We start from the raw sequence: 27,199 nt of genomic DNA, 5'->3' as shown, positions 1-27,199 counted from the left end.
TTATGAAGAAGTATTCTATGATATAATTCAACAGGAAATAAAATGATTTGTCCAATATTCGGTATTGAAATTATTTTCTTAGATGATATGAAATCATGAATTTGAGAATTTTTTATTACCATTTCCAAAAGCAAAATATGTACCATGAGATGTCACATAAAGTGAGAGCACTCATTGACTATGTTTGTATGATTCAAAGTGACATTTAAGTCCAGATCAATGTGAAGGGAATTTCAGTTCTGCACAATTTAAGAAGAAAAGTCTTTTTTGACTGGCTCAAGTGTTTGTGACGAGAAACTTTAAAAGATTCCATTTTTCTACAGTAATTGAATGGCCATGTAATTTCAGTTTTACCCCATAACGGCACAAGGGAACCTTGACTGTGGGATGGAAAGAATTGAAACTATTTAAGCTTCACTTCTATCCATTTGATCCTTTCAAGATGATTATATAAATTATATATTTTTTGTAGCTATGGAGCAAAATGCAATATTTATGGTATTAAAATTTCATTAAATGCAGTATTATATACAAAACATTTTCCAATTCTATTGATATAAAATTTTTTATATAGACTATATAATAAAATTCTGGAAGGTGCTGGAAAGGAGAAAATAGCACCTTGACTAAAATATGTTTGTTAGGAAAAAATATTTTAGATCACTGAATTGAGGAAATAGATTTTTTCCATTTTATTGTTATTTATTATAAGATAATTTATGCAAACAATGGGAGGTGTTTTCATTCATAATTGCAAAAGGAATCTGTGTTAGACTATTGGGTCAAGATAGCCAAGTCAATTGTGAGCCTGAGATGAGAATAAATATTTTGATGTCTGTCTTTACATATCTTAGAATGATTAAAGTATCCTGAACTGCACTCTAGAGCTTCTCTACAAAAATCCCATCTCCTCCAGATTTTTCTATCTTCAAATGGAAACACCATCCACTTGTTTGCTTAAGCCAGAAATCTGTAAGTCGTCTTCACCCTATTCTCACGTCTCTCATATTCTATCAGTCAAATTATGAACATATTACTAAACCTTTCCAGTCCTATCCACATCTTTCCATTTCTGTTACCATTGCCCTAACTTAATTCTACACTTTTGTTACTATGAATAATGCTGCTGTGAAAAATTGTGCATATTTTGCATGGACATATGTCTTCCTTTCTTTTAGGTACATAACTAAGAATTGAATTGCTTTGTCATATGTTAACTCCATATGGAATATTTAAAGGAACTGTCAAACCATTTTCTAGAGAGGTTACACTACTTGTATTTCTATCAGCAATTTATCATGATTTTAATTTCACTGCATCCTCACCAATATTTGTTATTATCTGTCTTTTTTATTTTAGCTATCCATGCAGGTGGACAAATTATTTCCTTGTGCTTTTTATTTTTGTTTCCTCTACTTACTAATGATATCGAGCATCTTTTCCTATGTGTATTGTGCATTTGTATATCTTCTTTGGACATATATACACTTAGTCCTTAATTCTTAAATATGAACAGTCAACCTTGGATCTGTAGGTGTATATAAAAAAGTACATTCCGCAAGAACTGAGAAAAAGATACAGAAAAATCCTAGGAAAAAAGTTAACAATTCAGGGGGAAGAAATAAAGAAAACTCACTTTGAAAAGTGTCCTGAGAAACATCTGAGTTCTCCTGAAAAAGAGGGTGCTCTGGGAAAGTAAGTTAATGTAGCAAAAATTATCTAGATGTGTAGTCTTAACACCTCTCAGATGAGAGAGGAGGGCTCTGAGTAGCTCACCTGGGGTGGGAGAGGCTCAGGATCTGCTGGCTGCTGGGATTGAACCAAAAGCATGTGCTTTGCATTGTATGAGTGTGTAAATGCATTGGTTTGTTCATAAAGTCCTGTTTGTGATTACCTAATCTAGGGGACTGAAATAGCAGAGATCAGTCTGTGTTTTTGGGTTTGTCCTTTGCATTGTGGTTGTAATTTTCTCTCCTTGAACTATAGAAACATCCAATATTAATATGAAGTAGTTAGATAATCAGCATGTTTTGGTTTAAAATGTAAAATTTATAAAAGCAACTTTTGTGTTGATTTGTATATTGGTAAAAACCTGAAACAATAGTCTAAGGGAGAGAGACTGATGAAGAATTAGCCTTTCTCTGCTGTTCAGCTAATAACAGAAGGGGAAGACTTCTACTCAGGGGTTGGACTGCTGAGGAACATTAACTTGTTTGATCATAAGATGCTTAAATCCTAAAAATAGTTCAATGGAACTTTCACTCTTCCTGTCTTGAGATTACCTCTGTGCTCCCTTTCACTAATATATCCTAGTCACACAGCTGAAATAGCAGGCTAATATTAGAACCAAAGGAGTCTGATTGAAGATCTTACCCTCTTAGTACATTCTGCTTATTCTTTTCCAGGAAAAACAACAGAGTGATAAAAAAAAAATAACCTTTCAGGGGTTTTGTTTTGGTCTAAGAATTGCCATTTAAAAAACATTTGCTAACATCTCTCTCTTGTGAAAGAATTTTCTACCTCAAAGTGAGCAGTGGAGATTGGGGTAAAGGATATTGAATCTATATTGCTCCTTTTCTTTTTATTCACGATACACAATTAAGAGGGCTTTTCTCCTTTTTAGTATGTGGTCATATTGAATAGACTGGGGAAAAAACAAAAAGGAGTTCTGTAAAGCAAATAAGTCAGCTCAGAAGCAATTTTTCAATGCTGTGTGATAATGATTTTATGCTCCTTAATATCTTGGATATCTGTCACCATGGTGAGTTTTTATAGCTATCAAAAGACTATTAAGAGGAAAAAAATCCTTGACTTTGGTGTATAAAATTAATACTAATGACAGTCATCAATAAAAATAATGAAAACTGCATATCATCTATGGATAATTACCTTATGTGTAACAGCTGTGATGAATATCATTAATATCTATCTATTTATTACTATATGTTTTATTTGATTACAACACTAAATTATGTTCAAATATGCCCACATTTTTTTTCCATGTCTGAAATCTTAAACTTTAATATCCTATCCTTTCATGATCTTCTTTCCTCTTATATTAAGAATCCAGGTCAAGCTCACTTTCATTAATCAAACCTCAGTTTATGCATCAGTAAAATAAACACCATTTCAAAAGAGATACTGTAAGAGCTAAATATCATGTAGGCAGAGTACCTAATAGCATGACAGCTTCTTGCAGATGGTGGATGTGCATTCTCTTCCCCAGTTTCCCCATGTGTGTGTTCTTTTATAAAAAATTTTCATTTTGTCTTCAGATTATTGACCTTTTAAGTTTATTTCAGTGACCCTTTTGTCTATATTCCTAACATCCATATCTTCTTGTCCTTCTTATAGACTACTTTGTATTTCACATTACCTGACTTCCCTACTGGTGTGCCTCAGTGCTCAGTGCAGCAAAGAAAATTACATGCTGATGGATTGGTTCCCCTACAAGTTCAGTTTCTCTGTCATCTGAACTTGCAATGTCTTTTTATCTATCCACTATTCTTTGTTTAGTTTATTTTAACTAATCTACTGTTTCAAAGGAATGTCCTCTCAAATCCCTATCTAAAATTCAAACCTTATTCTGCGATAGTCTGATATTTGAACCACCCCTGCTTCCAGATATATATGTTGAAATCCTACCCCCAAAGATGATAGTAGTAAGAAGTACATCTTTGGGGGATGATTGGGTTATGAGTTTGGAACTCTCACAAGCAAGTTTATCTTAATGGGCGTTTCTAGAGTGATCAGTGTTCCTTCCACCATGTATGAATACAAGATGGTACCAGCTATGAACCATGAAGACGGCTTTTACAAAATAGGACCATGTTGGTGCCTTGATCTTAAACTTCCTAGCCTTCACAACTATGAGCAATACACTTTTGTTTTTTAGGCTACCCAGTCTGTGCTATTTTTGCTATAGGGGCCTGAATGAAATGAGACATTTAGGTAATGAATGACCTTACTGCCTGTCACAGAAAAAGTCTGACACCCTCAAATATGAATACCATTGGCTCAAATGGCTACATTTGCAGAATCCTGACCTTTTTGTTCTCAATGAAATGCATGCTCATTCTTCTGTTCAAGGTATAACCTTCACCTTATACATTTGATGCCTTGTTTTGATCATTATCCTTTTGGTTCTTGCTCTATCAATTTCCTCTCCCTCTCCCTTCCCTCATCACCCCGTGGCCTCTCTCCTTTTCTCCTCTCTTTGTCTCTGTCCTGCATCTTGAGTTTCTACTTTCCTCAAGCATATTTCTCTCTTTTATGTTTTAAAATTGTATGATAATTGACAATATAACATTGTTAGTTTTAGGTGTACAACATAATGATATGTGTACATATTTCAAAATGATTTCCAAAATGAGTTTAGTAAACATCCACCACCACCCATAGTTCCACATTGTCTTTCTTGTGATTGGAACTTTTAAGACCTATTCCCTTAACAACTTTAAAATATACATTGTAATATTATAAACTATAGTCACCATGCTGTGTATTATTGCCCCAGCACTTTTTTTTTAATATTTATTTATTTATGCATACAAGAGCTGGGGCACAGGCCAGAGATGTGAGGGGTGAGAGGATTCACCAGAGACAGAGTGGGGAACAGAACAGGCAGACTGACCAAAATACACTGCTGAGGGGAGCAGCGGGCGAGGCAGGAGAGGTCTGTTGCGCCATGTGAGTTGCTCCCTGGCCGGCTGGGGATCGAACTCATGCTGCAGAGGCTGTGCACTGCTTCACAGTGCGGTGCTTAACCCCTTGCGCCACCAGGAAGGCCCTGCCCCAGCACTTTTTTATAAAATAAATAAGACAGACTGGAAGTTTAAAATTTTTCACCACCTTACCCATTTTGTCTGTCTCTTTCCATTGCCTCTGGTAATCACCAATATGTTCTCTGTTACTGTCTTCTCCATATCTATAAGTAAAAGTAAGGTCATAAAGTATTTATCTTTTTCTGTCTGAGTTACTTGAGTTATTATAATGTACTCAGTATCCATCTACATTATCACAAATGGCAAGATTTCCTTAGTAACTGAATAATGGTTGTGTGTGTGTTTGTGTCTCATTATCACTTATCCATTTATCTTTATCATTTTTTCCTTGATGATCAGTTAGGTTATTTCATGTCTTGCTACTGTAAATAATGCTTTAATGAACATGGGGGTACAGATATCTTTTCAATTTAGTCATTTTTGTTTCCTTTGGACATAAACCCAAATGTAGAATTCTGGATCATATGGTGATTTTATTTTTAATTTTTTTGAGAAGCCTTCTTGTCTTTCATAGTAGCTTCATTAAGGTTCATCACCACCAACAGTGCACGCAGCTTCCCTTTATCTTCATCCCTAGCAACATGTCTTTCTATCTTCTTTCTCTAGATTGTCTGCTTGCATTGACATGAAGGGTTCCCATTGGGAAGAACATAACAATTTTTAATGCCTTTATCACAAGTTATTATATCTTTTATTAAAATTATTAGAAGAACAAAACTAAAACTTAGATTTTTTATTATAAAATGGTCAGATTATTTTATGCCAGTATACAAAGGTTCCTTTGACTGATAAAATAATTTGTTAATTCTGTACTTGTGGTCAATTTTTAAGACATTTTATATATATATTTTTAAGCCCTTATTTTTATATTGTATTCCTAAAATTCTCATTTATGCTTTTAAATATTATTTATAATAATTATATCTTGTGTTTTAGACATTACTTATTTCTGATAATTTTCTTTAATTTTTTCTTATCACATCTTATATTCTGAGTGTTAAGACTAGTTTTATTTTCTACTTTTATAGTTGTGTTTTTATTTTTTAGAATACCTCCAGCTGCTACAAAGATTTGCTACCTTACCTTGAAAAGAATAAAAGAAATAATTAAGTTTGTTTTGGTCTTCTCTAAGTCTAATTAATTCAAAACAATTATTATACCAAATTTGAGATAGAAGACTGATATATCAAAAAAAGTAGCCTTAGTTTATATATGTATAAGTAAAACAATTGATATAAATATACTTTTATATGATAGTGACTTTCAAGTTAAAAGAAAAATAATTATTCATCAATTACTGGTGCAATATCTGTCTATAAAGTGATTTTCTTTCTAGGTGACATGAGTGAGAGATAATGATTAAGCACTTATAATATAAATCAAAAATCTTAACAGTTTTCCAAGGTTGGCACTGTGCTTAATATGTTCTTACTCCCAGGGTAATATTTGACTACATCCTTATAAATTAATTTTGTGTTATAACTTGAGAGTTCTATTCTTCCATTCTGCTAATGGTGACGAACACAATGCATTAGCCAGAGCTGTCAGATTATTACCATGGCAGGGATAAATTAACTGCATTTTTAAACCAGCATTGATGAGAAAACTTTAAAGGTACAGCAAGGATGTTTGCATGTATTTCTTATCTGCCCACAAGATAATCCTGGCAAAGAGATCAAGTTGGGGGAGGAACTAGAACATAAATTGCCAGGAAGCCCCTTTGAGTACCTCCCAATGTTCTTCATACATTTACCTTCAACAATGAGCTATAACAATGATTTGATTAATCTATGCTTGTCAGAATGAATCAAAGCTTTTCCTTGTTTGAATGTTATAGTTTAATGGTGGAAAATGTGTCATTTGGCCTATGTTTTCCTGAAGAATGCCTGCTTATATTTCTCTGGTGATTGTGTGGGACTGATTTTACTGTCACAGTCATTAAAGAATGCTACAGTCGAATCTGTTAGGCAGAAACTACATTGTTCTTATAACCCACAGTTTCTTAAAAAACTTAAAGGAATGGTGGCATTCTCAAAAGCAACTTTGTCAAACTACCAGAGATCTTCAATTCTCTTGACCCTGGGTGCTCATTTTAGTTCTAATGCTAATTCATTCCCCTACTTCAGTATCACCCTGGTTGTCTTGCCTAATGAGGCTGGAGGGAGACGCTCAGCTTTCTGGTAGATTTTACCTTATTTGTGGACATAACCAAACATTGTCAAGAGAATAGTCTCAGACTTATCATCAACATAAGGGAAATAAAAATATCTGTAATTGAATGAAAATGAAAGTACTTCCTGTTGGTGTTTGTGAGATAATGCTAAAGTGGTGCTCAGAGGTACATTTAGAATCTCAATTGCCTTTTCTAAAATGTAGGAAAAATGGGTTTCCCTGGTGGCACAAGGGGTTAAGTCTCACACTGTGAAGCTATCTGTAGCATGAGTTTGATTTCCAGCCAGGGAGCTGACCCACATGGCACAGCAGATCTCTCCTGTCTCGCCGGCAGCTCCCCTCAGCAGTGTATTTCAGTCAGTCTGCCTGTTCTGCTCCCCTCTCTGTCTCTAGTGAACCCTTTCATCCCATCCCCTGCACCTCTGGCATACATTCTGGCTCTTTTATGCATAAATAAATAAAATAAATTAAAAAAATAAAATGTAGAAAAAAATTGTTTAAGTCAAAAACCTAGAAAAGAACAAAAGAGTAAACAGAAAAGAGACTAGGCAAAAATAAAAGTAAAAAATCAAATGGAAATAATAGAAATGATAAATGATAGATTCAAAAAACCAAAATATGGTTATTGAAAAGAATAGTTGCTTATAAATACTAAGCAAAAATTATCAAGGAATGAATAGAAAAAGCACAAATAATTTCCAGTTGCACCACAAAAGGCAGCATGTCTGAACTATATTAAGATTAAAGAGAAATTGTGGGAGGTCCAGTGATTCCACTACTAGGAATTTGCCCAAAGTCCACAAAACACTAATTTGAAAGGAAACCTGTACTCTTATATTTACAATAGCCAAGATATCCCAAAATACATGAATGGGTCAAGAAGATGTGGTATATACATATACAATGGAATCCTACTCAGCAAGAAAAAAGATAAACTCATGCCATTTACAGCAACATGAATGGAGCTGGAAGAGATTATGCTCAGTGAAATAAGTCATAAAGAAAAAGAGAAATATCAGATGGTTTCACTTGTAGGTGGAATATAGGGAAACTGAACAAAGGGTCAATAAAAAGACTGACCATAGATCTGAGGACTACTACAGGGAAAGGAGAAGAAGAAGGGTCAAAACAGAAAGAGGAGCACAAAGGACTGTGGCAATGGGTCATTGATGCTATGATGGTGGGAGAAATATGGGGACAATATCGGGGGGAGAAATTAAATACTGTACAAAAATGAATAAAAATGTAAGAAAATAAATTAAAAAACAAAAAAGAGAGAAATTGTGGGAAAAATGGATGAATAATTTTATATCAGTACATATCAGAACTTGGATGAAATAGATAATTTTTCAGTAAATGTAGATGAAGAAATTTGAACAAAACTCCAAGCAAATCACTAAAAAGTAAATTGAATCAGTAATCAAAATCTCACTCAAAAGACACCATATCTAGATGGTTTTACAGATAAAAATTGTATTGGACTGGTCAGAAAAAAATTATTTACATATATTAAATTGATATTTAATGATACACACCATTATATAAATTTAAGATGTATATTACAATGTATATTGCAATATGATTGCCATTGTCAAGTTAGTTAACATTTTCATCACATTATATTATTATCATTTCATTTATGGTGAGAACATTAAATATCTAGTCTCTTTGCAATTTTCAAGTATGCAATATAGAATTGTTGGCTATACTCATAATGCCATGCATTAGCTTTCTAGAACTTATTCATTCTCAAGGTCTAAGTTCGAAAGATATTCTAAAATTTTAGTATGAGTAACATACAATCAAAATATGTATATACTTTTCTGAGAATAGTAACAGCACAAATGAAATGCAAGTCATTTTTTGAGGTTACTATTTAATACAAAAACAGAATAACTATAGTGAAGAAAAATAAAGTTATGACCAATTTCATTTATTAACTGAAATAGTCCCATTCTAACTTATATACCCACAAATCAAGTCAGATTATATATAAAAATCAGCATTATATAAAAATATTATATAGTGTTTCTCAACCAAAATACATACCATAAGTGCAAGAAAGCTTTTTTAAAAATAGATATGTAATGTGTACTAGCTTTAGGGAAATTCGTGCATCCTCATTTATGTGTCTTTCATTTAAAATATAACCTTTAATTATATATTGAATGGGTGCAAGAAATATTAAAAATAGGATAAAATAAATTTTTGATAGAAGTTTATAGCAGGTAACATGAAAATATAACTACTTTGTAATTCGTAACTTTTAAATTATATAAATCTAGAACCTGAATCAGAAGTTACTTTGGTACACTATTATAGTCCTGTTTTGGTACATTATTACACTTAAATATTTAAGCTAATGGATGACATAGAGTCAACTGTAAACATTTAAACTTATCTTGGTGATAATAAAGGTATTAATCAGATAGTATAAGAAAAATCATTATTATTTACCTCTTGCATTATGTTGAAATGACATTTAAGCCACTTACCAGAAATATAGTAGGTATTATTTATAGATCAGTCAGTTATAACAATTGCCTTTAATTTTTGTAACAATGCCATTTTGTAAGTGTGCCATGTGTTTTCTGAAATTAGAAATAATGTGAATTAGACCAAATTCTTTTGAGATCTACCATGTTAACAAGGAAACAGGGAACTAATGTTTGAAATATAATGAGCATATTAAAATGTGCAAAGCTGAGTTTCAATAGAAATTAAAGGAATAATAAGGTTACAACAAAGCAACTACTTCCTTATATATGAATAATATCTTCAGCAACCAAAACTAATTGGTCTTTGAAATAAATGAGCTAATAAGTAGTTTAAAGATAGAATTAAGAAATGCAGATAATTGCTGTGTTCCTTTGAAGTAGTGAATGGTATTCTTTTTCATTTCTAAAAGGAAATATGCAAGCTATTTATGTATGATGAATTAATCTGAACTCAAAATTAATCATGCTTTTTTCCCCTCTTCTTAGCTTATTCAATTGTTAAGTATAAATGACTGGAATCAATTTTTAAAATCCTGGAATTAAAATTGGGAGAGTGGAGGAGTATTAATGATAGTGCATTTGACTTTGATTGGGGCAAAAGTTCAGCTAAAGAATAATAAGAGTTTGAATTAAGCACTATAAATGTAAAGTTTATATTAGCAGGCTATAGTCATTCAGAAACATAAGAACTCAAAGTATCTATAAATTAAGATGTAGTCAACTTTTAATATAGCAATACAAGTTATTTCTAATGTCTGCATTCCCCATTCCTCTGCTGTCTCTGTTAATTATATTTGACATTGCTTAATCCACTAAGCAGCTTAGTATCCAATTTTCCCTCTTTATTTTAAATTGTAGTGGGACATCAGTCAATGATGGAGATACACTCCAATTAAATTTGTTGTCCACAAGTTCATCATGAAGATGCAGATATATATCTAATTCTGCCTCTAACCAGTTATTAGATGTTCAGGGAAGGGCTGTCTGTTGAGATGATATTGGAGCTGACCTGAGAAGGGAAAGGAGTCTGATCTACAAATATCAACAGGAAAGAAATAATTTCAAGTAGAGGGAGAGAAAATGCAGAGAAAAAGAACGAATTTGAATGCTAAAGGGACAGAAAGAAGACCTGTGTGATTAGAATGTAGAGAACTTGGGAGAGTCCAGAATGAGATAAACAGAAAGGGGTCAGCAGGGATTGAATTCTGTTGACTTTTGTACCTCCAAGTTAGAATTCTACGTTTTGTTCTTAGGGCAATGAAAAGGGAAACCATTGAAAACTTAGTACTTTTTTTTTTTCATTGTGAAATATACATATCAAAGGGTGTGTATACTTCAAGAAAAGTGATGTTGCCTACATTACCAAATAATGCTGAAGCCAACATAATCCCTTCCCAACAGAGTTCCCCTCCCTACTTCCTGACCAGCCTGAATTTTATGGTTTTAATTTTCTAGAATTTCTAGTTATTTCATATACTACAAATCTGTGGTTTACTTTCCCCTTTTTTGAACTATTAATATTGGATTCACACTGGATTCTTCTGTGACTTGCTTTTTAGCTCAATATTACATATTTGTACTTCACTTTTCATGATTATTTTGAGATTTTCATAATAAATAGAAATGGATAGACGATGGGGATGTAGATCTCCACAGGTTAACTTATATATGGAGGATGTAATTTTGCTCAATAATGTCTTTTAAAATCTTAATAGAAAAATGTAAAGACTTAAGTGTGAACAAGATTGGTGGTATTAATAATTGCAATGGTGTTTTCAGTCAAGGGGTCCTGGTCATTTTTCACCTGGCATAGTTACCATTTCCTCCTAACTGGTCCATATACTTACCACCTAAGTTATTATTCTTACACATCATATTGTCTCACACATTGTTGAAGCTGTGTTATTATAAATGATCATCTATCAATTAAGTTTTTGTTTTATTTAATAAAATATAACATTTTAAATTAATTAAATTTAACTCTTTAATTAAAGAAGCTATACTAAGTTGTTGGAAAATAAAATTTGCTTCTCAGTGGGGAAAAAGATCACTTTATAGAAAAAATAGGTGATGGGAGATGATTTTGTAGTTATTTTTAGAAAATACAATCCTCCAAAATTTAGCAAATTAAGCTCCAGATCAATTTATCCAACATTTAGTTGTTGAAGATTAATTCACCAACTGGGCTGTTTTCAACCTTACCACATTTATTAACTGACCAAAAATTATTCATTCAGATTATTTTAAAGTTTACCATATATTTAAGGAACCACTGGAAATTATTTAAGGGTTTTGGAAATCCAGCATTCTGGAGTCTCCAGACTCTTCCTTGCTTCTCAGTCTTCTCTTCCTATGACCTCCTCAACACTCCTGCACTAGTCTGCCTCTGGATTGCTCTTCCGTGTTCTCTCACTTTCTCATTCATTGCTGTGGCAGCTCTAGCCTGGGCTCAGTGTTGAATGCCTTTTCTGTTTTTTTTTTTTTTTTCCTCTAGCAGAAGCATTTATTCTTTTTTTTTTTTTTTTTTTTTTTTTACTTGGCACTCACACAGTACTTATCACATTGCTTATTTATATTATTTACTTTTTATGTCCCTTACTAGACAGAGGCACTGGAGGTCAAAGACAGTGTCTTGTTCGTCTTTATAGTACCATTACCAGGTTTGACTCAGAGTGGGGCATCAATAAATGTTTGACTATTGAATTACTTATGAGCCAAAGACATCTTGATCGCTTTTAGTGCAGGTCTAGAAACAAGAAGATGAAATTTAACAGCAGTAATATAAATTTCATTATTTTACCTTAAATGATTTGTTTTAATGCATTGGAAAATGACTCTGCTTATTGGTAATTTGTATGAGAAAATTCTCATGGGATTTTGGTGAATGCGATTGTGATATTAATCATGAATTAAAAAAAATAAGTTGTGGGACATATACACACAAGGTAATCTCTTCAGCTTAAGAAAGATGAAATCCTGCCATTTTCAACAGCATGCATTAAACTAGAAAGTATTATGTTATGTGAAATAAGTCAGAAAAACAAGCACTGTATGATTTCATTTATATGTGGGAGATGTAAAATTAATGAACAAGTAGAACAAATACAAACTCTTAAGACAATCAGAACAAAATAGTAGTTACTGGAAAGGATGGGGGAAGGAGCTTGGGTAACTGGTAAAAGTAGTCAATTGAATGGTGATAGATGGAAGCTATACATACACACACACACACACACACACACACACATATATATCATACATATGCATAATGATCTGTGATGCTATATGCCTGAAATCTAGGCAATGCTATAAGCCAGTATTACTTCCATAAAAGAAAATTTAAAAATATGGCACAATGTTAAGCATGATAAGATCCCTGGAAATAATTTCATTCAGAAAATACAAAGAAGAGTGAAATGAGTGTCTTGGGAAAGACTGAAAAACTGTGAAAAAATGTTTTTTCAAATGATTGATATGCAATTATGTGGGCATTCTGCCAGTTGCTGAGTATGCCTATTCTGATTATGCATCCCTTACCTGGAGAACTAGTCAGCTGGGCTCAGGGACCCACTGGTTCTACTGTGAGATGGACCTGAACCAAAACACCATTGACCACCTGATCTCCATAAGCTCCAACTCTGACTGGTGGACAAACATCAAAGTAACATTTAGGTCTCCCGGAATTAAGTGTCAGTTCAGAGCCACTGTCCAGTAGTCTCTGAAAAATCTCACTACTTCATTTTCATTTTCATCAGCATACAGTTACTTCCATAAAAGATTGTAGGTTGCTTTGGGGAAGACTTGGAGAACACATGCAATTTGCAGCAACATGGATGGCGCTGGAAGGGATCATGCTCAGTGAAATAAGCCAAAAAGAAAAAGAAAAATACCGGATGGTCTCACTCATAGCAGGAATCTAGAAAACTTAAATAAGGGACCAGAAAAATGAATAACTATAAGAAAGCGAAAATCAAAATCAACAAAAAACTATGAACCAGAGACACTTTTTGGGGGGTGAGGGGCGGGAGGGGAGGGATTGGGGTCAGAATGGGGGGGTTGCAATTGTATGGGGACTATAAAAATAAAATTTATTATTTAAAAAAAAAAGATTAATCACATCAATTTTTGGCGTTGTCCTGGGGTTCTTCATCAAGGGAAACTGACTTCCTGTCTATTTAAGGAGTAGTGGGTCTGTAAACTGGCTTAAATTTGTGAAGTTACTGTTATGACTGTGTTTTTATGATTCAAGTTAGACTTTTATTCACTTGGTCTAGAACTTTTATGCCTTATTTCAAATGAGGCTTTTTAACTGTCCCACTTCTAGGAACACTTTGATCTATAATCCAATGGCACAGATCTCTTTAGATCAGGGTGTTCTGCTTCCTGCTTTGACTCTGCTTTCATTACTGTAATCATTACTGTACCTTACCTTTGACAGTTGAGTGCTAACACTTAGCCCATGCCATGCCAGCATCAGATTACTCCCATTGCATTTAGTTTTCCTAGTGCAGTGACTGTGGTTCTTGCTGTAAGTTGTTTTCAGAGAAGAGCATGATGGAGCTCTTCAAGAATGCCAGGACTTCCATCACAAACATATTCCTTAACATAGTGATGAAAGGTGTCTTCTGGATGGTCTCATTGTGGGTGAGCATGTCTTTTTTAAAAAAAGTCTCATTATTATTTTTATTATAAAGCTAGTCAAATACTTTTACATATAAATACTTTTACATATAATACTTTTGAGAAATGTATTATATGTAATACATTAATTTTACATATAATACTTCTGAGAAATGGATTTGCTGGTTCAAAGCCTATTCACATTTTATTTCTTTCTGTCTGAAAATATATTCATTAATATTTTTTGTTTTTCAATTGTACTTTTTAAAATTGGGTAACATTGGTTTACAATCAATGACTCAGGGGTATATTATCACATTTTCAGATGTATTTTATCACACCACACTCAAGGAGCATTAATGATCCTTCACCATAATCCACTGGGCTCCCTCCCCTTTTGCTCTTATCTCCTCACTCTCAATCCTGCAATTAGATATCCAGGGTTTGTTTGGGTTTGGCTTTTGTCTCTTCCTTCCAACCCTCCCCACTACTTTTTTATTCCACCCTTGAGTGGAATCTTCTGGTATTTGTCTTTCTCTTATTGACTTAATTATTTTATCATGGCAAACTTCTAGGTCCATCCATGTTTTCATGAATGGCAAGTTTGCATCTTTTATTTTAATAGCTGAGTAGTATTCCATTGGGTGTACATACTACATCATCTGTATCCATTCATTTGTCCTGGGGCTGTTTCTAAAATTTGGCTATTTTTGACAGTGCTGCAATGAACATAGGAGTGCATGTGTCCCTTTATATTAGTGTCATTGGGTAGATTACAAGTGGTGGATTGCTGAATCATATGACAGACCTGTTTTTAATATTGTGAAAAACCTCCAAAATGTTTCCATAGGAGCTGGACCATTTCACATTCTTACCAACAGTGTACATACAGGAGTTCTTTTTTTTTCATATGTTCCTAACACCTGTTGTTTCTGGTCTTTTTTGTATGACCCATTCTCATTCTGTGTGAATGGTCCATATCTCATTGTAGTTCAGTTTTCATTTCTCTGATGGTAAGAAATGTTGAGCATTTTTCCATGTGCCCATTCAATTGTTCTAGAACTTTTCTACCTGTATAGATCAAATGAAAATGTAGAGGACTTCTTAACTGTTCCAGTGTATATTGCCATCTGTATGTATTCTTTTTTTTTTTTAAACAACGTGTTTTTTTTTTTTTAAGATTTATTTATTTATACAAGAACCAGTGTACAGGCCAGATGTGCGGGAGGGTGAGTGGATTCACTGGAGACAGAGCAGGGAGCAGAACAGGCAGGCTGATGAAATATACTGCTGAGGGGAGCAGCGGGCGAGGCAGGAGAGGCCTGCTGTGCCATGTGGGATTCTCGCTGGCCAGCTGCGATCGAACCCATGCTGCAGATGCTGCGGACAGCTTCACAGTACGGTGCTCAACCGCATACGCCACCAGAGAGGCCCATCTGTATGTATTCTTGAGATAAATGTCTGTTTAACTTTTCTACTTATTTTTGATTGGTGTATTTGTTTTCATTGTGTTGATCAGTGATTCAAGTTAGACTTGTGTATTTTGTATATTAGCCCCTTGTTGGATTTTTTAAAAAGATTTATTTATTTATGCATATAAGAACTGGAATACAGGCCGGAGGTGTGGGAGGTGAGAAGATACACCGCAAGAGTGGGGAACAGAACAGACAGATTGACTGAAATACACTGCTGAGGGGAGCAGCAGGTGAGACAGGAGAGGTGTTCTGTGCCATTTGGATTAGCTTCCTGGTCGGGGATTGAACTCATGCTGCAATGACTGTGGATAGCTTCATAGTGCTGTCCTTAATCCCTTGCACCACCAGGGAGGCCTCCCTTGTTGGATTTTTGATGTGCAAATATTCTCCTGCTCAGTAGGGTGTCCTTTAATTCTCAGGATTTTTCTTTTACAAGATATTTTTAGTTCAATGCTGTCTTTTTTTCCCCTTGATTTTATTACCATTGCTGTTAGAAGAGGAGAATCTTTCAAACATATTTTATGAGCCCAACATCACTCTGATACCAAAAGCAGACAAGGACATCTCAGAAAAAGAAAGCTACAGAACAATATACCTGAGAATTTAGATGCTGAGATACTGGAAAAAAAAAAAAAGTAAGCCAGTCAAATTCAACAATATAATTAAAAGGTTTATACATCATCAACAAGTGTAATTTATTCTAGGGATGCAAGAGTAGCTCAACATAGGCAAATCAATCAATGTAATTCACCTCATCAACCCAAATATATTAATCATATTAAATACAGAGAAAGCGTTTGGCAAGATTGAGCATTCATTTATGATAAAACTCTTAGTAAAATGGGCATAGAAGAGACATACCTTAACATAATAAAGGCCATATGTGACAAGTCCACAGCTGTTACCATACTCTGTTAAAATACTGAAAGCTATTCTTCTAAGAGCAGGTATAAGACAAGGATATCCACTTTCACCACTACTATTAAACATAATCTTGGAAATCCTACTTAGGCAAGAGAAAGTTATAAAAGGAATTCAAATTGAGAAAGAAGTAGTAAAGCTAGCATTGTTTGCAGACAACATGTTTTTATACATTGAAAGCCCTAAAAACTGCATTGAAAATCTATTGGAAACAATAACAGTACAATATAGAGACAGACTACAAAAATAAATTTCTAAAAATCTATTGTGTTCCTATAAGCAAACAATAAAATAGATGAGAAAGAAATCAAGAAAACAATACCATTTATAATCATATCAAAAATAAATAGGAATAAACAACAAAGCAAAAGATCTTTACAATGGAAGTTATAAGACATTATTAAATGAAATTGAAATGGAAAGAAAATGGGAAGATATTCCTTGGTCATGGATTGGAAGAAAGTACCATCCAAAATGGAAATCATACCCAAAGCAATATATAGATTCAATGCAATCCTTATCAAATTTTCTATAGGCTTTCTTCAGGGAAATGGAGAAAACATTACTGAAATTAATAATGTACCACGATGGACTGCAAATAGCCAAAACAATTTGATATAAATGAAGCATGGAGGTATCATGTGCTGAGGCTTCAAACTGTAATACAAAACTATCATAATCAAAGCAGTATGGTATTAGAATAAAAATAGACACACATCAATGGAATAGAATTGAGAGTTCAGAAATAAAACTACACTTTTATAGATAGTTAACTTATGGTAACTGAGTCAAGTATATACAAAGGAGAAAGATAAGTCTCTTCTACAAATAGCGTTGGTAAAATTGGAACAAAACTGGCCACACTATATGCAAAAGTACTCTAAATATATTAAAGACTTGGATTTAGAATTTTATGAAATCAGAATAAACAGAGGAGAATAGGCAAAATACTCCACAATATTTGCATTCAGGGATGCCTTTGAGTGAATACCTCTTAAGTGATGAATCCATTTTAACATTACAATCTCCCTAAGCCTTTGAATCACTTCTGCATTATACCAAAGCAAGACTGATTATTTCTTTTTTTTAAAGGTTTATTTATTTATGCATACATGAACTGGGGTGTAGGACAGAGGTGTGGGGGATGAGAGGTTTCATCAGAGGCAGAGTGGGGAGCAGAACAAGCAGATGTACTGAAATACACTGCTGAGGGGAGCAGTGGGTGAGATAGAAGTCTGCTGTGCCATGTGGGTTAGCTCCCTGACTGGGTATCAAACTTGTGCTGCAGTGTCTGTGGATAGCTTGATAGCGTTGTGTGATTAACTCCTGCACCACTAGGGAGGCTCAGCAAGTCTGATATTTCTTACTTTCTTTTTTTTTAAGATTTATTTATTCAAGAATTGGGGTACAGGCCAGATGTGTGGGAGGGTGAGAGGATTCACCAGAGATAGAGTGGGGAACAGAACAGGCAGACTGACGAAATTCACTGCTGAGGGGAGCAGTGGGTGAGACAGGAGAGGTCTGCTGCACCATATGGGTTTCTCCCCGGCCAGCCAGGATCTAACCCAGGCTGTAGAGGCTGTGAACAGCTTCACAGTGTGGCACTCAACTGCCTGCACCACCAGGGAGGCCTGAGCCTGATATTTCTAACATGCCCCCTGCGGGCAATCTTTTTCTTCATATTTTAGCCAGTTGACGAACCATAGTGTTAGAGACCTTTTCAACCTCCTGAAATACAACATTAAATGCAGAATATCTGCTTAGTGAAACCTTATCAATAAATTCAGCCTGATGCAAAGTACTTTCCAACTTTATCTTACATCCTTAGTATCCGTTCCCATATATGTTTCTCAGATTTTTGTCTGTGAACTGGAATACTCAGGCAACTCTTTTGAAGTGTGGTTCACCTTATGGCCACCTTTCATATTTCACAAGCCAATAATATAGTTCCAGTCTGAATGAAGGCAAATTCTAGACCCAGGAAGAACTGATGTTTCAGCTTGAATCTAGAGGCAGGAGAAAATGGACATATTCAATGCTAGAAAGAAGTGAAGGATGGAGTTTGAAGAGAGTCAATTTTTGGCTCAGAAAAATATTTCAGTTTGCAAACATTTCTGGAGATTTGTTAAATACAAGTCATATTTCTTTAAGGCTAATTTGAAAATTTAATTTTTATACTAATTAGAGAATGAAACAAATGCCTTGAATCATTAAGATTGATCCCTGTGTGCAGCTAGTTATCATTTCCTTTAAAAACCATTTATCCAACAATATGTGCAGGACATACATTATAAGAAAAACAAAATGTTCTGCATGGTGTTTTGCAACATGTATTGTTTCTTATAGGTTTGAAGTTCATAACCTTAAGGTTCACATAAAAATGAAAGTGTGATAAGTATTCTAAAAGAGCTTACATGGGACTAACAAAAGAACTGCACTAGAGGAAGAACTAGGTGAAAATATAAGATTTTCAAATTCTAAAGGACTCCGGTTCTTGAAAATTATGTAGGAATACAAATGAATTTGTTCTCTTTAAATGCCCTTAGCTCATTTTTTAATTCTGTATTTAAAGTTGACACTTGAAGAAATGCTTACTTATATTTGGCAGCAAAACAACTTATTTACTTGTGAATAACAATGGAAATATGTTACAGTTATAAAATACCTAATTCATCATTTAGGCATACTTCTGTGTGTCTGAGAGATTCATATATTTTCTCTTTCAAACAAAAAGTATAGACATTTTTATTTCCTTAAGTTTAATAATTAAAAATATTAACTGAAAAACAGTTCTGGGATGTAACTGAATTAAAAAAAAAATCTTTGCAATATTGGGTTATACTATTATTACATAATTTAAAGATGGAGCAGTTTTATTCATTATTGAATAGTTAGTATTGTCTAGTCAGATGGCAGCCTGTAAGGTTGGGGATTGGATTCTGTGATATCAATGACTGGAAATATTAAAATTCCAATATAGGATGGTGGATAATAAAGAGTGGCTATTTCAGCTAAGCTATGGAAACAACCCAAATGCCCAAAAACAGATGACTGGATCAAGAAGATGTGGTACATATACACCATGGAATATTACTCAGCAATCAAAAAAAGATAAACACATGCAGTTTTCAGCAACATGGATGGAGCTGGAAGGGATCATGCTCAGCGAAATGAGTCAGAAAGAGAAAGAAAAATACCAGATGGTGTCACTCATAGCAGGAATTTAGAAAACCTAAATAAGGGACCAGGAAAAAAGACTAATTAATACAAAGTAAAAATCAAAATCAACAAGCAACTATAAACCAGAGACACATTATAGGGGCCGGGGGAGCACCAGGAGAAGAAGGATTAAGGTTCAAAATAAGGGGGGGTGCAATTGTATGGGGAATAGAACCAAAATGAAAATGCATACATTATGCAAAAATGAAAAATGATGTAAGAATTACATAAAATAAACTTAAAAAAATAAAGAGTGGCTATTCCATCTTAGTCTCTGCATCGAATACTAATAAAGACAGAAAAGTAAAACTTTACATGAGTCCAGGAAAAGTGGTACATAAGTTTTCTTCAAGAAAGACAACAAAATCTATATTCTTTAAAATTGATGAGAATAGCTTAAAAAACATGGTAAGACTCGGGATCTGACAAGTTGGCCGGGCTGCCCCGCAGGATCATCGAGGAAACCCAGCGTTCGCTGGCAGAACCAGTCCCCGGCATTAAAGCAGAACCAGATGAAAGCAACGCCCGTTATTTTCATATGGTCATTGCTGGCCCCAGGATTCCCCTTTTGAGGGAGGGACTTTTAAACTTGAACTATTCCTTCCAGAAGAATACCCAATGGCAGCCCCTAAAGTACGTTTCATGACCAAAATTTATCATCCTAATGTAGACAAGTTGGGAAGAATATGTTTAGATATTTTGAAAGATAAGTGGTCTCCAGCACTGCAGATCCGCACAGTTCTGCTATCAATCCAGGCTTTGTTAATTGCTCCCAATCCAGATGATCCATTAGCAAATGATGTAGCAGAGCAGTGGAAGACCAACGAAGCCCAAGCCATAGAAAGAGCTGGAGCATGGACTAGGCTATATGCCATGAATAATATTTAAACCGATCTGATCATCAAGTGTGCATCACTTCTCCTGTTCTGCCAAGACTTCTTCCTTTTTTTTTGTTTGAGTTTAATGGACACAGTCTTAGAAATATTACAGAATAAAAGCCCAGACATCTTCAGTCCTTTGGTGATTAAATGCACATTAGCAAATCTATGTCTTGTCCTGATTCACTGTTGTAAAGCATGAGCAGAGGTTAGAAGTATCATCTGGATTGTTGTGAAACGTTTAAAAGCAGTGGCCCCTTTCTGCTTTTATTCATTTTCCCCATCATGGTTTAAGTATAAAGCACTGTGAATGAAGGTAGTTGTCAGGATTAGCTGCAGGGGTGTGGGTGTTTTCTTTATTATTTTTTTGAGGGGGGTAGTTTTATTTTGATTTTATGGGTTCCTTTCCCCCTTTTTAAGGCGATCTAATTGCATTGGTTTAAAGCAGCTAACCAGTTCTTTAGAATATCCTCTCTTAGCAAGTCTAACTTTATTTAGATGCTGTGATGGACAAGCTTGATTGTTTGAACCAAAATGGGAACATTAAACATCACAGCCCTCATTAATAACATTGTGACTTTGCTGTCAAGTGTAGAATCCTCCCTTCAAGAAAAAGCTTGTGACCATTTTGTATGGCTTATCTGGAAACTTCTGTAAATCTTATGTTTTAGTAAAATATTTTTTGTTATTCTAAAAAAAAAACAAACATGATAAGAAAGCTCTGTCTTCTGAACCAAAACAGAAAGACTTTCTGGAACTAGTAGAGCTATTTCTGTGACCATCTCACAGCTTTAGATGAGGGATAAGGAAAGAATCTAGGTAACAGAGGATCAAAATTGAAGTTATACTATGAAAGGACTTGTGGTGAGTGACAGCTTAAAGTGGAAATAATGTCACAGACTTAAATGTACATTCTAGATGATATTATCAAAAGCAAGGTCGTATTTTAAAAGGCAACATCAATGAAAATGATATTAGTCTATCTTCAAAAAATCTGTCAATAGAAAAAAAAAAAAACAGAATCCAATCCCCAACCTTAAGTTATAGGCTGCTGTCCACTCTTCCCTAATGATAAGAGTACAGCAAAAAATCTTCTATTTTATATATAGTAAAGAGTAACTACTTCATTTTTGGCTGTATATTTGGAGATCATTGACATATGTTTCTAAATGTCAGTTTTTCCAAGAGTCAATTTTTCCTCTCTCAAGATCTATATATCCCACTGTTCAGTTTTTCATTTTTTCTTGATTGTCCATTCTTTAGTTTTCCTTATGGTAAAATACTCTTCCCTATATCCACCCTCTCCTGATGGAACAATCTTTCATTTGGTGCTGGTTACTGATATTCATGAATACAGCTATCCTAGTGTGCTATGCTGTATTCCTTTACTATATTACATCTTTTCAATAATATGTTGAAGAGTTTGGGTAATTAAAGAACATTACAGTGTAAGAAGGAAAAATTAAGTTTACTTGTTAAATGTGACTAATTGTGGGAAAGCACACAATTAAGTTAGACTATAATGGTTTCTCATTGGTCTGGTCTAATTCTTACATCTTTGCTCAGATCTAGTGCTAAAAACAAGAGGCTCTTAGATTTTTTTGAGGGTTTCCAGGTCTAGCCACCACAAAGTTATAAACAAAGTTTGGAAATAAATAAGCAACTATGAATCAAGAAAATAGGGCTTGTAAATTTAATTTCAGACAAAATAGAAGTCACAGCCAAAACATCATATAGGATACAGATATAACATAGTTGTGAACATATTTGCAATCAACAATATAGCCTTAACACAAATAAAGCAAAATCTGAAGAACTACAGAAGAATAAATAAGTCAACAACAAATTGCATGCTAACTTTAGCATATTCCTCTGAGAACTGGATATAAGAATAAAAAAGCAAATAATATATAAATTTGATTAATAGAGTAGCATGCCTTTGCTTTTATATAAATTTGTGCCTAGCAAGAATAGGAAGAAATATACTTTTCAAGCACATGTAAGATATTTATAAAAATTGACAATCTACTAGTTCACAAAGAAAGATTCAATAAATCCCCCAAATCAATTCCGTATAGAGTAGAGAAACTGTCTCACCAAGCCAAATGCTAATAAACAACACTTGCTTTCAAAAGGAGCTATGGAGAAGAGTTATGAAATTGTTAGACTAGTGAGACATAGCTAAGTTAGCTATGTACGTATGGTTTGTGGACTTTCTGCATATGCATTGTACTTCACTAAATATTTATTTGAAGAACTAGATATCACTCAGATTGTAAAAAGTTAAATAAAATCCCACTGGAGTCTTCACTAGAATTACATTAAATCTTGTGCATTATTTGGAAAGGATGATTATCTTTTAAATTTAGCATTTATTTTTAAAAATTCTCAATCTTTTGACAGAAAGTATTCTAAAACATATAGTATTTAGTATTTATCTTAGAATGACATTTTTGTTAATAGTGTAACAAAAATTATTAGGAATTGTCTAAGTATTAGGTTATTTAAATGCTTGGGTTTGTGCAACTATTTAGATAGCGCATGGTAGAGATGAATTCAATGTTGTAAATGTTACTGATCCATTCAAACTCTTATGAATCATACTAATGACTAGTGAGTATTAGCATTTTATTTAACTAATATGAGGAAAATTGCTAATGGGTTGTATACATTGTATCTAAAGATAACACTTAATTTTGGGTATTTCCTACATGGAATATAGTTGATTTTATTATCAATTAAGTGATGGTCCTTGCCGTTGCTTATTTTACTACTATATACCTCAAGATCATTTAAAATTTCTATTTGAAAATTGTTGTAGTAGCCATCCATTGTATGAGGCTTGCTAATACCTTTACATAGAGAACATTTTTGAAAAAGATTAGAAATGTAACAAAGCAATAACAATATTAGAAACAACTAACAGAAACAATGAGCATAACTTTTACAGTTAGGTAATAAAATAAGTTAGTTGTTTATTTCTGTCACTTTTGACAGTATATTCTTTTATGAATTCAGAAATTTTCCAGCATATAACCCTGATTATAATGTTAAATTTTTATTAATCTTAACAGTTTATGCATCATTTAAAGGATAACTATACATTATTTATAGATTTTTTTTTTGGTCAAATTTGATTTGCAATTTCAGGAAACATACATACCTTAATTTCTTAATGCAATGAAGAATAATACCTGTATTCTTTAGCATATTATCTAGCATTAAAATATGTGAATGGTCTGTTCTTTACAAATATCTATTTAGACTTATGTAATGAGATTGTGAAGAGCTGTTATTATCAAGAAAGATACTAGCTGATCCAGATGATAGGATAAATATAATTAGTATAATTTTAATGTCTTCTGGTTTATTGTTATTTAAAGCACTTCAAATCACCCAAATTTACATTTTTCCCTTAAGATTGAATTATCTTTTTAAAATGACTGGAACTTATACTCATTGTTACATTCATGATTGATGGAACAATGTTAATTCAGTTTCTCAGTTTTTTTCTCTTCTAATTTTACAAATAGACTTAGCTTTCGTCTTTGGTTATAATTTTCTTGGTGTTGATTATTTAGTTGATTAATGAGGCGTATAGGTGGTATTTTTCATTTCTTCTAGTGAGAGAGGTTTAAGAAAATCACCTTGGAGTTACTGAAATAACCTTCTCTCTATTGTCTTGGGAATGAGGTTGTGATATAAATGTTATATTTAATTTCCTGATACCTGGGAAATTATGAGAGGGACCAAGATTCTGGATTCCTAAGGTTATTATCCCTGGAAACTGGTGACTGTAGGCTGGCTTCCTGTTCTAGGAGAGAGTTGCTTAGGTGAATGAGAGTCTAGCTCTAAGGATAGCACCCTTAGGGCATCCTCAGGTGACTGAGGAGCTCTGCAGAGGCAAAGAACCTTATGAAAGCACCAGTGAGGAAAGGAGGGCCATAAATGTTAGGTCTGTCTTTCTCCAAGACACCCGAAACCTTTCTCATCTCTCACTGAAAATAGCCTGAGAATATCTTGTTGAACTTTTCTCTTTTTATAGTTTTCAGAAAATGAAATTTCTATAGAAGATGCTTAAAAATAGACTTGCTAATTGTGTCAAGTGAATTTTAAACATCAGTTAATGTTACGGTTAACCTGTTTCAAATTTATTTTGAAGAAATTAGTATTGCCTTTTCTATCTTCTGTTTAAAATAATTAAATTGACGTTTTGATGGCATGTATTTTAAAATGAGGTGTTTCTGATTTAGGAATATTTCACATTAGATCTTTATACAAAATAGGCATATTTTCATGAGAGATCATAAAAGAATTGGACTTGGTTTTCAAAGCATTCCCAAACGTCAATATTCCAGCCAGCCAGAAGATGTCACTATTGTGTACAGAATGTGTAAAAGAAAAAAAAAGTCAATAACTTTTATACAGTTCCATTGTGTCTTTTCTAATCTTGCTAAATTTCCTCTGGAGCTCTTTGAAAGAAAACACTGGGGCGAAACATTGTCTTCAAGCTGACAGGCACTGAAAAATTACTACATTCATTGGATGGGCACACCAGTCAGTCACACTCCTACATCTTTTTCATTTAAAAAAAAATAAAGTACAGTGGCAGAAAATTCCACCTCAATTAGTAATTTTGTATGGTGCTAAATAGGAATTAATAACCTCTTAGTGTATCTGTTTTGCCTCTAGCAAAAGAGTGTGTCTATCATAAGTAAATTTAGTAGACATTAATTAAGAAATATCAAACTGTTTCACTAATGACTGAGATTAAAGTAATAGTTCATTTATAGTAGAGAAAACAAGCTGCCAAAATACACTTTTTAAGTTAAGATTAATGGATGTCACTAACAATACATTCTTAAATAATATGTTCCTCTGTTAAAGAGTTCTTTTTATAGTGAAAATGATGTTGACGTCCCTGTACCTGGTGCTATGAGAGATATTACAAGAAAAGTTCACTTTAATCCTTGCAAAGTTATTTTCCTTTTTTAGGCAGGGAATCAAGATTGGTGGGGGAGCTTCTGGGTGAAGAACTTCTGGACATATTTACTCTTGGAGTAAACATTGAGGGAAGGCAGGTAGCTATAAACTGAATCCCTGTGGCCTGAAAGGCTTAGTGTGATGATGTGATCTGAACAGCTTGATTTAACATGGGTCACTGGTGGGTTTGACAGGCAGGATATCAAAGGTAAGGTAATTAAGCAACATCAGGAATGTTTCCTGTTTGTTTATTTTTTTCATGAGATTTGTTTTTTCATTCTTTTCATCAGCTCCTGAATCAGAGCTGCTTTTAGTACATGTATATATGCATTGCGAGCAAATGATTTGTGTTTTTAAATTTGAAAAGTATCCACTTTTCTCAGTTAGTGAAAATTACTAAAAAATCTTTTTAAAGATATAAAACTTTTACAATTTTTCAAGTGTCTACTTTGTGTACTAGTTATTATTACAGTGTATCACAGGAGGTACCCCCTAACAAATATGTGAAATAGGGTCTATTATTTTTTAAAAAACTTATTTTTAAAAATTTATTTTATTCTTACATCATAGTCCCCACAGTTCTCCCACCACACTATCACCTGTGAACCATCACCGTATTCCCTTATGTTCTTCCTTCCCTTGTTTTGACGTTCCTACCTCACCCTCTCTTGCTGTATGTCTCAGATTTATGGTCAGCACAGGTAGGATTAATAAACTATCCTATGTTACTATACTAAAGAGAAACAGTTGATATTCAAACCCAGACTGTCTGGCGTTAGAGACCAGTTTTAACCACACTACTCTATATTGTTTGTCTGAAATGTATGAGATATGCCATTCAGTTGTGGTTACTACTGTATTATAAAATTTGTTGCAATTTTCTGCTGAGAGTTAAGAGCAAGTGGAAAGAGGTTTTTAGAATTTCACTAACCTATTGACATAAACTGAAAGAATTGATCGTATTAAAATCTGGACACTGGTTCTATTTTTTTTCTATTCATGTTAAATTTTTCAATATTTACAGGAGCCAGGGAACATTCCATTTCCTTCAGTATATAATTTTTTATTCTTTAAAATGATGGCAAATTTTAGTGAAAGACCATTTTAAAAACCAAAAGTCTTTGCATTATGCTCTCATTATTTAAGAAGGGAAGGAATCTGAGCTATTTCATTTTCTTGCTTTATGAACAATAGTGTCCATTTGAAAGACTAGGACTAGGGTAAATATTTTAGCCCTGGGGAATTTCAAAATGTAGTGACCCATGTATGCTTACAGTGTATGGCCTGGGACCTAATGTAATAAATAGATGCTCTATCAGTGTTAAGCTAAAATTAAAGCAATGTAGTCTCACATATATTTCAACAAGAGCTTTTATTGTGAAAGAGAATCACCTTAAGATAAATATCTGTGCAATTTTTTTTTATGACTTATTGACTCTAACAACAAATTGAGAATTTTTTGGGATTTCTTAATTTAGATAAAGGTTATAAATTATTTATTACTCCAAAGCCAAACAGATGCAATGGATTTTGTGCTGACAAATATAATGGATTTCCAGATGATAAAATCAGTAGGCAGTACAGTTGAGCCTTTGGTTTGATTTAAAAATTTATTGAGATATAACTGACATAGAATATTCTCTAAGCTT

General features: G+C 33.6%; 1 protein-coding gene across 1 annotated transcript; it reads left to right on the top strand.

Annotated features, from left to right (window-relative positions):
• Positions 1 to 13,040: 13,040 nt before the first annotated feature.
• LOC119255165 (ubiquitin-conjugating enzyme E2 N-like) lies at positions 13,041 to 20,635 on the top strand. Its single transcript, XM_037522123.2, is given in 3 exon segments — positions 13,041 to 13,143; positions 20,103 to 20,240; positions 20,243 to 20,635. Coding segments are annotated over 3 exon segments (576 nt in total). The 3' UTR covers positions 20,578 to 20,635.
• The last annotated feature ends 6,564 nt before the right edge of the window (positions 20,636 to 27,199 follow it).

Source organism: Talpa occidentalis, unplaced genomic scaffold (genome assembly GCF_014898055.3).
Source record: "Talpa occidentalis isolate TD23 unplaced genomic scaffold, MPIMG_talOcc4v2.1 talOcc4.3, whole genome shotgun sequence".
Classification (NCBI taxonomy): domain Eukaryota; kingdom Metazoa; phylum Chordata; class Mammalia; order Eulipotyphla; family Talpidae; genus Talpa; species Talpa occidentalis.
The sequence above is the reverse complement of the archived record's forward strand: the minus strand, read 5'-3'. Positions and strand labels throughout refer to the sequence as shown.